Genomic DNA, 14,322 nt, shown 5'->3' on the forward strand with positions numbered 1-14,322 from the left:
AAAAGAAGTAGAAGTAGCAGCATCACCAAGGATCAAGGTTCGGTGACCACCACCAGATGCCAGGAAGGTGCAAGGGAGGATTCCACACAGGGTCACAGAGGGGATGTGGCCCTGTCACCATGATTTGGGTTTCTTTTATTTAATTATTTATTCTTAAGGTATATCTATTTATTTAAAATGCACAGTTACTGAGAGAGAATGAGACAGAGAGAGAGAGAGAGACAGAGAGAGAGAGAGAGAGAGAGAAAGAAGACAAAAAGAGAGAGCAAGCGATCTGCAATGGCTCCAAAGTAATCCAGTTGAGGAAGTCTTTGTAACAGTGCAAAAACAATTGCATCTCATAAGCCTCAACACTGTTCTCAGATACAAAATAACTAGAAATCGATGCAAACCATCCATGTAAACTAAAACTATATAAAATGTCTAAGAATAAGCATAGAGAAATATAACTTTAAAAACACCAGATGCCACTGAACACTGGCCACAAGAGCTAAAATGAAAATCTTGACAATGATGGGGAGCAATTGGAACTCATATTTCTTGCTACTGGGAGAGTAAAATGATGTAACTACATTAAAAATCAGTATATGAGCTTCTTATCAAATTAAACATGTACTTACCTATGATCCAGAAATCAGATTCTTAGAGAGTTATTAAAAAGAGACAGAAATATATCCCCACACAGAGACCCACACATAAATGTTCATGGCAGCTTTATTCACAGTAGCCAAAAATGAGAAACGTATCAACTGTCCATAACTGAGTGAACAGATGTGCTCTAGCTGAACAATAGAATACTAAATAACAAAGAGAGGGAACTGCTGATCCATGAAAAACCACTGATTAATTTTAAGCACATGCTGATCCAAAAGCAGCCAGGAAAAAAAATGCACAGGATGCATGTAGTTCTAGAATAAGCTAAACAAATTGATAGTAACAGAAAGAGCATCGCTGGTGGACAGGGGCCAGGTAGCTGGTGTGAGGCAGAATGGAAGTTCTGGAGCTGATGCAATGTTCTAGATTTTGATTTGCTAGCGTGTGAGAGGTAAACAGATTAACACCTATATCCCTCATTACTTAAAATGGGTACAGTCTATTGTAAGGATAGTCTAATTCAATAAGGTTGACGTTTTTTAATTTCAAGGTCAAGAAAGACAAAGAAAATTTAAACACTTATTCCAGATTAAAGGACATGTCATCGATATGATGATTAAATGCATTGTATTATTGTGAACATGGAGATAAATACCCATAAATGACAATATTAGGACAATGGACACATTGGATTGTGGTTTATAGATTAGATCATAATGCTGTATCATTGCTAAATTTCCTGATTTTGATAATTGCAGCATGGTTATATAAGACAAAGTCCTTTTCTTCGAAAATATTCAGAAACCAGGACATATCTTCAATTTATTTTCAGATGGATCGACAATGAAAAAAATGTGAAGGAGAAACAGGAAAACACAGCAAAATACAAATAACTGATAACTGTGGGTAAAAGTTGCATGGGTCTGTCTTGTAGTATTCTTTCAACTATTCAGTAAATTTGAATTTAAATTCTGTAACAAAATAGTTTTAAAGACGAGGTATGCTTCTACATAGTAAAAATATAACTATATCCTAGTTCTTAATTGTACTTCCACGGTCTGATATCACTGACATGTTTTATCCTATTGGTAAGGAAAAGATCCAGGCCACGCATTAGGATGCTCTAACAGGTCCCGGGTTGTTCTGGGAAGCGGGAAGAATGATCCCTCAGAACCACAATAGAGGAACAGCTGCTCCCAAAGATGAAGCTCCCACTCCCCACAGGAAGAAGATGGCGCCTGGCATCCTGATCAGGGCTCAGGAGAAGATGTGCTTCCTCTTCCAGCTCCTGTGTCCACACTGCACTGAGCCCTGCAGTCAGAAACAGGTGTTAGCAGTGACCCCAAATTACTACAGGACACAAAAGCAGGGCAGCATTTCCAATGTTACCTGTTCTTCTAAGTGCACATTGAAGAAGGGAAATTACAATTAATTCTCTGTTTACAGACACAACTGTAGGTTCTAGAGCAATTGCCATATGCTAATCTTGTTGAGGACAAAAATACACATTTTCCTCTCCTAGGAGGTGAACTCATCATTTTCAAATTCCTGCAGAACAGAAAATACAAAGGTCAACTGTTTAAATCCGAATTTTCCAATGACATCTTCATGAACGTTTTAAATTCTATTTCTTAAATTCCTAATAAATATAAATGTTCTTCATAACTTCAACATCGAAAGATTTTCTTTATTCGTAGCCCATTAAAGACATTTACCTAAAATCTCCCAGTTTGTTCCACACTCTGAACTTTTGGTCAGCAGAAAAATTACTTTGCAAAATGGCTTTGGGATCATAATATACCAAACCTACTTTCTTATTTTATTTGTTTAATAGAAGTGAGAATTTGAAAAGTAGAACTGAATTTCTGTGACACAGATAACCAGGTCTCATGAAAATATACTTTAAGGAGAAAAAAACAGAATGAAATACAGTCAGAGATTAGATAGTTTGATTGATGTTTTGGTTTATTTCTTTGTCTTCCCCATCGATAAATAGTAGTTAAGCTACACCATGGCAATCCACAGAAAACTATCAAAGCATGGTGTCTATCAAAAAAAAAAAAAAAAAGGTTCATTAGGTGGCAGAACTACTTTCCTACTTAGTTATAATGATGGATAAATAAGATGTTGCACCTCCTTGAATATGTTCATCAGTCAGCAAGAAGTAGATTCACACTTAGCCTGAGGCTTAAGTAGAGGCAGGAGTACATATGTGGGGTTTTTTGTGATTCTGAATTCTTAGGTGAGATTACTCTTTTTTCTCTTTTGCTTAAATGGAGGGCTCAAGACCATTCTAGAGTGTTTTTTTTTTAATGTTTATTTATTTGAGAGGTAGAGTTACAGACAGACAGGAAGAGACAGAGAGAGAGGTCTTCATCTGCTGCTTTGCTCCCCTAATGACCACAATGGACAGAGCTGGACCAATCTGACGCCAGGAGCCAGGAGCCAGGAGCTTCTTCCAGTCTCCCATGTATGTGCAGGGGTCAAGGACTTGGGCTGTCTTTAATGCTTTGCCAGGCCATAAGCAGAGAGCTGGATCAGGAGAGGAACAGCCAGGACATGAAATGTGCCCATATAGGATGCTGGTGCCACAGGCAGAGGCTTAACCCACTATGCCACAGCGCCCATGCCAGGAATAACTACTGTTAAGTCAGGATGGTACAATCACTTCATGTTTACCTAAACAATGACTGTGTTTCATTTTGTGTGTTTCATAACTCATACTGCATGTGTTTGGTATGCTTTTATCATTAATAATGCTATATAACACTTCTCTGTTAACACCACTTACTGAAATACTTTCTTCCTAATTATTCTGTTCTTACTAATGGACTCTACTTCAAAAAAAAAACAACAACTGTGTGAATGAGCAATGACTTGTTAGACACAATCCTTCCAACTCCCACACCAATGTTAGAGTCTGAATACATTTCAGAATCTTACATTCCAGGTGATGTGCCATCATCAATCCATTTCCATTTCCATTCCAAATCACTATATGACAATCCAATCCAATACATATTTCCATGAATCTGAAATTGAACAAATGCCTACAAAGGAAACAAAACACATCATGGGACTAAGTTCCCTTCTGTTGGAAGAATGAGAAGACAGACAGGTAGAGGGACAAAAGCTGTATCCACGGCCAGTACTCTGCCACTCTCCACAACACCCTTCATCCCTGCTTCCTAGAAAAATCTCTCATACTTCAAAACCTATATTTTCATTTTCCAAACTACATTTCCTTAGGAGATGATTTATATACATTAAAATCGGTTGCCAGTCTCATGAATTAGTTAAAGCATGGAAAATGTTTAAATTAAAATACCTACAAATAAGAAATTTGTTAAATAATGTATGGCACTTCAGAAAACTATTGAGACTCATGCTCCAAAAGAATATGTCATGGTGTAGAGAAGGTAGCACTGCATGACCTTAAATGAAAGAAGAAGTCTTCAAAACAAACTTCTTAAAATAAAAACTGATTGTGTGGGGGGTGTGCATTACACTCTTCACTCACAGAAGAAAGCCTTGCTTTTAGGTAAGTAGTTGGAAGAGATAAAAGGGAGGGAGTAAATGTTTGGGAATGTTAAAAATGTCTAAAATGTACTATAACCAGGCTGGTGCTGTGGTGCAGAGGGTTAAAGCGCTGGCCTGAAGCGCCGGCATCCCATATGGGAGCCAGTTCTAGCCCCAGCTGCTCCTCTTCTGATCCAGCGCTCCTAGACTATGCTGCACCCCACTGCTTGCCACCCCATAGGGAAAAAATAACTGTGGTTCTAGGGTACAGGCTACCAAAGGTTCAGATAAGTACTTCCTCCAAGGAAAGGCATATTTTCTTGTTAAGTGGCACTACTGCAAACTCCTTGGAGAGAGAGGATTACAAATTTCACCCTTCCTAATCATCGTCATAATAGATCATGTGCATTGAACACTCAATGAGTAGCAGGATCATATGCTTATTAGCAGACAGGGTTTCCAGGGAGATTCTGAACTCTACAATTTTCCCCACACAATAGGAAGAATAGCTGAAGATCCCTCTTTCTGGACCACCCTCCCCTTCGCAGCATCTTGGGTCACAGGGGAGAGACACATTCATGAGATTGAGGGTACATGCAGAAGTATGTGATACCAGTTCATGTTCATTGTCAATCTTCAAAAGGGAGGAACCGTAACTTTGGCAAGTTTGTTTACATTGCTCCCAGGTGTTATCTTGCAGAACAAAATAATAGCAGTTTACTCCATAACAGGACCAGTAGACTTCATGGACTTTACCTACAACAAGTGAGGACAGTCATTGAATTTCTTATTATCTAGTCATCTGTGAATGAGAACAATATGTTTATCAGCCACCCCTAACTGACACAAAGGCTCAAATCTATCTATAATAATTACTAGAGGCTGGTTAAGGTTGAGAGTGGAAGTTGGCAATGTGTAGAGAGAGGTTAGCTAAGTCCCAAAACACAGTCAGGTGCAGTATCAAGTTTTAGTGTTCCATCGGTCAGTAGGGTGACTAAACTTTACCAGGATAAATTATCACTGAAGAACTGGAAGAGGGGAGCTTGTGGGCTCCAAACACAAAGAAAGGACAGGAAATGAAAAGGCTAAATGTGATTGGTTTGCACCATGTTTATGTGTTAAAATATTAAATGAGACCCATACTATGTCCAAGTATTTTATTCTGAACAAAAATTTTTCAATAGAATAATTCTCTTAAAATGCTTAAAGAGTTACTACTGCATTAGATTGTGAGGATATAGTCTGAAAAGACAAGAGTCTCACAGTGTAGGGAGACACCAATACACGGGAGATAACTCCTCATGATTGCACTTCTCTGAGGTATCTGCACTGGCCAAACCCATGGGAAGACAGAATAGAAGGAGGTTGTCCAGAGCTGGTGGGCAGGGAAATGGAAAATTCTGTGCTCTGAGTGTAATCTTTCAGTTATGTGTGAGGAATAAGTTCCAGAGATCAGCAGTACAACATAGTGCCCACGGTGAGGGACGCTGTATCATACACTTAAATTTTTTTTTTTTTTTTTTTGGACAGGCAGAGTGGACAGTGAGAGAGAGAGACAGAGAGAAAGGTCTTCCTTTGCCGTTGGTTCACCCTCCAATGGCCGCCGCGGCCGGCGCGCTGCGGCCGGCGCACCGCGCTGATCCGATGGCAGGAGCCAGGAGCCAGGTGCTTTTCCTGGTCTCCCATGGGGTGCAGGGCCCAAGCACCTGGGCCATCCTCCACTGCACTCCTTGGCCACAGCAGAGGGCTGGCCTGGAAGAGGGGCAACCGGGACAGAATCCGGTGCCCCGACCGGGACTAGAACCCGGTGTGCCGGCGCCGCTAGGCGGAGGATTAGCCTATTGAGCCGCGGCGCCGGCCCATACACTTAAAATTTAAAGATCTCACAGTCAGTGTTCTTACCACAAGTGAACAACATAAGGACACGTTGGGAGGTGATATAAAAGTCTATTTTCCTTATTGTGGAGAGTGAGTCATGGTTGGATGCATGTGTCCATCTCGTCAAATCATGTATATTTAATCTATGCAGTTTTGGATGCTAATAATAGCTCAATAAAGATGTTTTAAAATAATAAAATATAGTCTAAGTTTTAAAAATATTCTAGGATGCTTCAAAATAATTAAAATAATCTAAGTTTTTAAAAAAATATTTTAGGATGCTTTCTAATTTAAAAATATATTTTGCTGACCGGCATTGTGGTGTAGTAGGCTGCGTCCACCTGAGGCCTTGGTACCCCATATGGGCTCCTGTTCATGTCCCTGGTGCTCCTCTTCAAATCCAACTCTCTGCTTATGGCCTGAGAAAGCAGTGAAGATGGCCCATGTGTTTTGGACACCTGCACCCTCATGGGAGACCCAGAAAAAGCTCCTGCCTTCTGGCTTCAGCTCAGCTTGGCTCCAGCCATGGGGCCAAGACCTTTCTCTCTGCTTCTCTGTCTCTCTGTCTCTCTCTCTCTGGTTCTATCTCTCTGGTTAGTGGGTAAAGCCACCACCTGCAGTGCCAGCATCCCATATGGGTGCAAGTTCAAGTCCCAGCTGCTCCAGTTCCGATCCAGCTCTCTGCTATGGCCTGGGAAAAACAGCAGAAGATGGACCAAGTCCTTCTACCTGCATTCCTGTGGGAGACCCGGATTAAGCTCCAGGCTCCTGGCTTCGGATTGGCTCCAGCTCTGCCCATTTTGGCAATCTGAAGAATGAACCAGCTGGTGAAAGACCTTTCCTCTCTCTCTCTCTACCTCTGCCTCTGCCTCTCTGTAACTCTGCCTTTTAAAGAAATAATCTTTAAAATAAAATCTCTAAAATTATATGTAGAAACATTTATCTACCCTTTATATATTTATATTTATAATATAAAAACTTATAAATAGAAACTAAATGTCTACTAAGTACTATAATTAAATATACAAAAGTTATTTTAAATATATGAATATTTACTGGTTGTTTATAAGTCTGGACAATTCATTCCATCATTAGTCAACATTTTAGTACTTACTGCATGAGATTTAATATTTTTATCTCTTGGGTGTTTGTATAAATGTCAACACTATGACAAATCTCGCAGATATCATGCAGGGAGTATATTATTACGGTACTTTCAAAAGCTCATGAAAAAAAGAAAAAGTGTTCATGAAAATATAAGCTTATTTGGGTGCCAATTTTTGAAATCCCTGTATAATTGTTTAATAAGGTGCATTTTCCATGAATCTTTAAAATTACACTGGTATTGGTGGTCACATATAGAACAAATATCTGAAGTCAAGGCAGACACACCAACATACACACACACACACACACACACATACCACAACATATCTCTATAGCAGCATTCAAATAAAACTGTTGCGCCCGTTGTAGGTAATATTTTTACTGAAAGCCTCTGCATTTTATGTGAGCAACACCCCAAGTCTCACAGGGCCAGATCAGGTGAATTGCTAGGGGTCTGGCATACTGTTTCACCATCTGGCAATAGAGAGGAGGCAAAAACTGCCATGGAGTCTGGGGAACCACAGGGCTCTACGCATGCAAATGTGGTTCCAGGGATTCCAACACCCTGCATCTGAAAGGCACAAATTCAAAGCTGTCCAGTACAGCCACAGATCACTAGGCATTAGCCTGATTATTAGACCTCAAGGCTTCTAAAGGGGAAGAAATGACCAAGACGACACAGTGAATCCTTCCAGATTTATTCCATACCTGGATTGTGCACAGATTTCGGGAAGGTATCCTTTTTTGCACAGCGTCCATTCTGTTTTAAAAAGGGTAACTTCAGTGCATTTTCCATTAGAAGGGTTTTATTTTTGAGAGTGTCATATTCTAAAGACTGATTTGCCAAGAGTTGCTTCTTTAAGTAGTCATCATTTTGCACGACGTGGTACATTTGAGTGAGGTTTCCTAGAATTTCCTGCTGTTGATGCTTTTCTTGAATAAGCTGTAAAACTAAAACGTGCAGCACAGATATCATAAAAATGCAATCAAGAGGTCCAACTGTGAAATTAGAGACAACAGGAAAAGTCTCACTTTAACAACCAACTCATATGATTATTTCAGTAATTTGACATTTAGAAAGTAACACCTCAGTGAACTGACCACAGAAATAGAAACATCAAATTTCTCACTAATAGCCACTAAAGGGTAGCATAAATAAAATACCTGGTGGCTAACATCATACCTTACAGTTCAGCTCATTTTAATACCACATCATTTACAAAGAAGTAGCAAATCAAAATTCAGTTAGTTAACATTTAATGATACATCTTCTGAAGATAAAAACCTAACCTAGCAGGCAGATGTTTGTGGACAGATGCCTGTGTCCCACGACTGAGCACCCGGGTACAGTGCAGTGCCCAAGCCCTGGCTCCTGACTCCAGCATCTTGAGAGGAGGCTGCAATAACTCAAGAAGTTGAGTTTCTGCCACCCATGTGGAAAACCTGGGCTGAGATCCTGGCTCCCAGCTGCAGGTATCTGCCAGAAGGGATTCTTTCTCTCTCTTTCTCTCTCTCACCCCACCTCAATTTAAAAAATAGTTGTAGCCTGAACTTAAAAACATGAAGATATAACACAATTATTATTGGAATAGATGAAATATCTGAAAATAGGTGATTTCATACAAATGTAGTATATCCATGTTTTTCCTTAAGATGAGAAAAACAGAGAAAGACAAGAAAAAAGCTTAAATTCCAGATCATCTTCTATGTGCATATTAATTCTTCTTACTGTTTCCTTATTATATACTTTGAAATAAATAAATAAACAGCCAAAGTATTTTTCTCAGACTGACAATGATCTCATCTCAATGGCAGAATCCTACACAATAACCTACCAAAAGCAATGTTCCCATGCACTATGCAGAATGAGACAGCTTCAGAGCCAGTGAACTAGGTAAGCAGAGTGAACACCACCGTGTGATGTGTTCCTGAAAAACTCACCAACAAAGTCCAGAACCCTCTGGGAGGTCCCCCGAGTTTCAACAGGGAGCAACACTGTTAGTATCTGCACAAAGCATGGTTACTGCAGGTCCTCAGACTAGAAAGATGGACTCCAGTACTCACTATTTGCCTCCAGCACTCTGACCATCACTGAGAGAAGTAAACAGAGAGTTCCAAGAATCACTGCAATGAGATGCCAGGGCACTGAGAACTCTTTAAAGAAAAAAGAGAGAGAGAGAGAGAGCCTGGTTACCACTTACCTCCATCAGGGACACTGTTTGAAGCAAAGGGAAGATCTTTAAAAATTTTATAAGACTACATCATTCAAAGTGATTTAAAATTTTAACCTATAAAATACAGTTTTAAAGTTTAAGGTTTCCAGTTGATGTGGGAGACATAGAAGAAGCTTCTGGCTCCCAGTTTTGGCCTGACACAGCTCCAGCTATATCAGCTCTCTGGGGAGGAACCAATATTTGCAAGATTCTCTCTCTCTCTCTCTCTCTCTCTCTCTCTCTCTCTTTCTCTCCCTCTCTCTCTCTCTCTTTCTCTCTCTCCTCTCTGTGAAAATCTGACTTTAAAATAAAATTTAAAAATCCCAAAAAAGAATTTCTGGCTGAGTACTCATCACAGAATTCCCCTGTACAGGAATAGTTCTTCAGGGTTTAAAAGCAGGCCCCTACTGAAGCACCACTGAAGCTGACGTAAGATGCACAGGGGAGTCCACAGTGACACGCGTCCTTCCTGTGATCACAGATAATCATGCAAAGGAAAAGCAGGCAATGGTCTTGAGTTCTGGGTTGCAAAAGGGATCACAGGCCATCCTGACAGGAGGTTCTAGAAATCCACTTTTCCTCCTTCACCATCAATTTGTTTTTCTGTAGACAATACTGTATCTATCCTTTTACTTTTGATGTCTGCATGTTGGAAAATTATATCATTGATGATCACCAAACTAAAATGATAAAAATTATTTTCAGCTTAGAGTTTAAATTGTGACAATATTTGAGGTACAGAGAAAACAGAAATATTAGAAAGTCCCTTTGATATGAAAATTTTTTCCTTCTTCATGGCCTTTAACATCAGATACATATTCTTAAGGTATCTAAAATGTGTTCTTTGAATAAATTTGTTTTTAACACATATTTTTCACTTTGTAAACATTCTCTAAGATATGCTACATTTTCTTGGAACACTTTTCTGCTTTTTTTTTTTTTTTTTGACAAGCAGAGTTAGTGAGAGAGAGAGACAGAGAGAAAGGTCTTCCTTTGCCATTGGTTCACACCCCCCACCCCGAGATGGCTGCTACGGCCAGCACACTGTGACCAGCGCACTGCGCCGATCAGAAGTCAGCAGCCAGGTGTTTCCTCCTGGTCTCCAATGCGGGTGCAGGGCCCAAGCACTTGGGCCATCCTCCACTGCCTTCCTGGGCCACAGCAGAGAGCTGGACTGGAAGAGGAGCAACCTGGACAGAATCCAGTGCCCCAACCAGGACTAGAACCTAGGGTGCCGGCGCTGCAGGCAGAGGGTTACCCAAGTGAGCCATGGCACTGGACATGTGTTTTATTTTTTAAAGGATTCACAAATCATTATTGACCAGATTTGAATAAAAGCAGTCTATTAGCTGCTCATAGGATTCATTAATTTCTCCATTCTGCCAACTGTCCTTTCAACTTTTCCGTTCTACTCTTCTGCCTTGTAATAGCTTATTATAACCATTAGTCAATCAGAAGTATCTATATGAACTTTTCCCAAGCCTCAAGTTTGCTAATCAATACAAGACAGGTGAATTTAGAGGCCTAAAATATATACACGGGGATAGGCATTGTGATGCAGTGGGTTAAGCAGCCGGTTTTTGCAATGCAGGCATCCCATATCACAATACCCATTCATGTCTCAGCTGCTCCACTTCTTATCCAGCTCCCTGTTAATGCACCTGAGAAAGCGGCAGAAGATCACTCAAGTATTTTGGTGTCTGCACTCTATGTGTGAGATCCTGAGAGAGTCCTAAGCTCCTGGCTTCTGCCTAGCCCAGCCACGGCTATTGCAGCATTTGGAGTAAACCAGTGGTCCTCTCTTTGTCTTTCTCTCTCTCTCTCTCTCTCTCTCTCTCTGTGTCTCTCTCTGTGCCAAACTACTTTTCAAATAAATAAATAAATTGTGTGTGTGTGTATATATATATATATATATATATATACCTTTGTAATCAGTTTTTCCACTCCTTCGAGTGCCATCAGATCTTAATCTATTCTGCGATTCTGAAGAAGACTGAGGAAATCTCAAAGCTAAAAAAGTCTCCTCCTGATCACTCATCTCTAAAAGAAGAGAAACATATCTGGCATCAAAACTTTGCTACACGATGACTTCTAAAGAAAAATCAAAATGGCAGCTGGAAGGAACATTCCCGACGTGATGGTGAGAGCTAATTGTGTGTGCGTCTGTGCGTCTCCCTGTACACATGTTTATCTTCTCCTGCAAGCACATAGACAGTCTGATTTATATAAGAAGGGGAAATCCTGTTAACATTTCCATTAAACTCATTTATAATCCTAGTGATCATTGCCACGGTTATCAGAAAAGATAAACGGAAGAAAAAGATTGCCAGAAGATTATTGTCCTATTTACTCAATTTCACTCAAAATGTTCAACATACGCATAAAAATATTATGACAAATTTGTACCATCTCAAAGTTCTGAAACACATTTAAATGGTTGGTTCTAACAACAATAATTCTGCACTCTGAAAGAGTATAAATGCCTTGGCTTAAAAAATACATATTTCGATATGCATATGAGTGCTTCTAAAGCTCTCGCATTCTTTTCATACACTCTAAGAAAGTGCTTCCCAAAGTACATCTCAAAGATCAACTGTAAATGATTACAAGAGGGTGAATATCATTAGTTGGTTAGCATTTCAGAGTCCAGTGTCTTGTACAAGATAAGCTGAATAAAAATGTCTTAGGTTCCCGGATATGATGTTGCCATCAAAACTTTTATGAAAATAAAATTTTTTATGGGTAATCTCTGGTTAAGGTCTTTTAAGGATTAATCTAGCAATAAATATCAATGTAGAAAGAAATTACTAAATAATAAAATTAGAAATTTACCTTGCTTCTTACTTTCATGTAAGAGAGAAGATTATATCAAAGAAGCAGGAAATATGCAAAAAAACTGCACACATAACTATAGCCTTTTATACATATTTAATTACAAAATTTTCTATACTTATTTACATTTTCTCTAACTTCCTACTAGGAAACAAGAACATTTCTGCTACAGAACGCTTCAATATGGAATGATAATATGCAAATCATTGGAGCCAAGGAAAAGTAACTCCTCAAGTCACTCTTCTTCATGTTCACAACACAAAGCAAAACTCATAGCATATTGAGAAAGAGAAGATAACTCATCCTGGACACTGAAACTCAATTCTGACACGCTGCAGAGTCCATGCAATTCTAATGCAATGAGAGGGAATGTTTTCCTACCAGGCTCCTTCTCAGGCCACGTCACTTGTAGTTCAGTGCCATATTCCTAGAATAAGTAGAATTAATAGGATACCCAGGTGCTAAGATCCAAGGGAATAAAAGCAGGTGTTACCTGGATCCACGCCGTGCAGTGATGCAGGTGGAAGAAACCGACCCCAATATGAGGGAGAAGTCGTCCACTCCAGTCGAAAATCCCTTAGGGGCTCCACCACGAGAAGCGAACTGCCTCTGAGTGAGGATACTCCGACTCAAAATGCTCTGCCCCTCCTGGTGAAGTGGTAGAGGAAACTGAATGATGAAAGCTGTTGTTTACAGGAAAGGAAAGAGGGTCATGCGCTGTGTCTTCCTCCATTTCAACTAATCAACCATTTAGCATTCTTTGCAAAATAGCACCCAAAACCAATATTTATGGACTGAAAAAGCTGAGCAACACATGGTTGTGGAAAACAAGATGAATGTCATTAACAGAAAGGTAACAGATATAAAGCAAACCACCAGTTAAAGAGATGGGCAAAATGTTTGTGTGTTTATACAACAAGGGACAGAACTCATTTCTTTAGCTCTTGGTTTAAATAATTCCCTCTCTGTTAGAAAGCTTCTGTTATATGTTGCTATTTTTTAAAGAAAGATTATTCCATTTTAGTTCATGTTTATTTCAGGTAAAATTGTTTTTAATTTTTTTTAAATATCTGCCATTCCACTATAAAATAATTCGGTTTATTTTCTTCCAGTATTTTTTGATAAATTATGTTTACTAGCAAAGCTTGTATCAATACATAGTGCTTCCACTTTAGATTTATTTTATTATTTTATTGCTAGAGTTACAGAGGCAGGTAGAGACAGAGAAAGAGGTCTTCTATCTACAAGTTCAATCTCCAATTGGCCATAAGAGCTACAGCTGGGCCAGGATGAAGCCAGGAGCCAGGATCTTCTTCCAGGACTCCCATGCTGGTACAGTGGCCCAAGCACTTGGGCCATCTTCCACTGCTCTCCCAGGCCATCAGCAGAGAGTTGCATCAGAAGTGGAGCAGCCAAGACTCAAACCTGCTCCCATATGGGTTACCAGTGCTGCAGGCCAGGGCTCTAAACTGCTGGACCACAGTGCTGGCCCCACTTTATTCTTTTCTAATAAGCAATAAGCATTTCTTCACTTTAAATGTATTCATGTAAAACACAAATATTTCAATTCAAAGCAACAGACAAAGACAGCTCTTCATCTGTTGGTTGACTCTCCAAATGCCCACAGCAGGCCTGGGCTGGGCTAAGAAGCCTGTGGTGGTTTAACCCTCTGCACCACAACAATCACCACTAAGACACAATTTAAAAACCATCATACTAATTACTCACATGGGTACACCCATAAGTTATTTAAGCAACCCCTTGCTATTGAATAATTAGCTTATTTTCCAGTTTTTTGCTACTTTAAAAAGTAATTGCCTTGTACTGTTGCATGTTTTGCTAGAAACTAACTTAAACACAAAGTTATGGGGTCACAGGGCATGTACATTTAAAGAACTGGGATATACATATTACTAAACACACCCTGGAAAAGTCATGCCTATTTGTATTCCACCAGTTGTGTGTGAAAATATTCACATTTAATTTTTTTAAGATTTATTATTTGAAAGGCAGAACTATAGGCAATAAGTATAAAATAGAGAAGGAGAGAGAGAGAGAGAGAGAGAGAGAGAGAGAGAGAGAGAGAGATCTTCCATGCACTGGTTCACTCCCTAAATGGCTACAACAGCCAGGGCTGGGCCAGGAACCAGGAACTACATCCAGGTCTCCCAGGTGGATG

General features: G+C 39.7%; 1 protein-coding gene across 2 annotated transcripts; it reads right to left on the minus strand.

Moving 5' to 3' along the window:
• Positions 1-696: 696 nt before the first annotated feature.
• On the minus strand, positions 697-12,782 carry LOC138843712 (killer cell lectin-like receptor 4). Of its 2 annotated transcripts, XM_070048453.2 has the most exons (8): positions 12,637-12,782; positions 11,235-11,351; positions 9,163-9,252; positions 7,807-8,049; positions 4,727-4,869; positions 3,538-3,644; positions 1,984-2,142; positions 697-1,905 (listed from the first exon to the last, which is right to left on the minus strand). In XM_070048453.2, exons 2-7 carry the CDS (start codon positions 11,347-11,349, stop codon positions 1,992-1,994), a joined length of 849 nt encoding a protein of 282 aa, XP_069904554.1. In that variant the 5' UTR covers positions 11,350-11,351; positions 12,637-12,782; the 3' UTR covers positions 697-1,905; positions 1,984-1,991. The 2 variants fall into 2 exon arrangements, with proteins under 2 accessions (XP_069904554.1, XP_069904555.1); XM_070048454.2 differs by lacking the exon at positions 11,235-11,351.
• Between the last annotated feature and the right edge of the window lie 1,540 nt (positions 12,783-14,322).

Source organism: Oryctolagus cuniculus, chromosome 9 (assembly GCF_051225735.1).
Source record: "Oryctolagus cuniculus isolate XC-2025 breed Fujian yellow rabbit chromosome 9, ASM5122573v1, whole genome shotgun sequence".
Taxonomy (NCBI): domain Eukaryota; kingdom Metazoa; phylum Chordata; class Mammalia; order Lagomorpha; family Leporidae; genus Oryctolagus; species Oryctolagus cuniculus.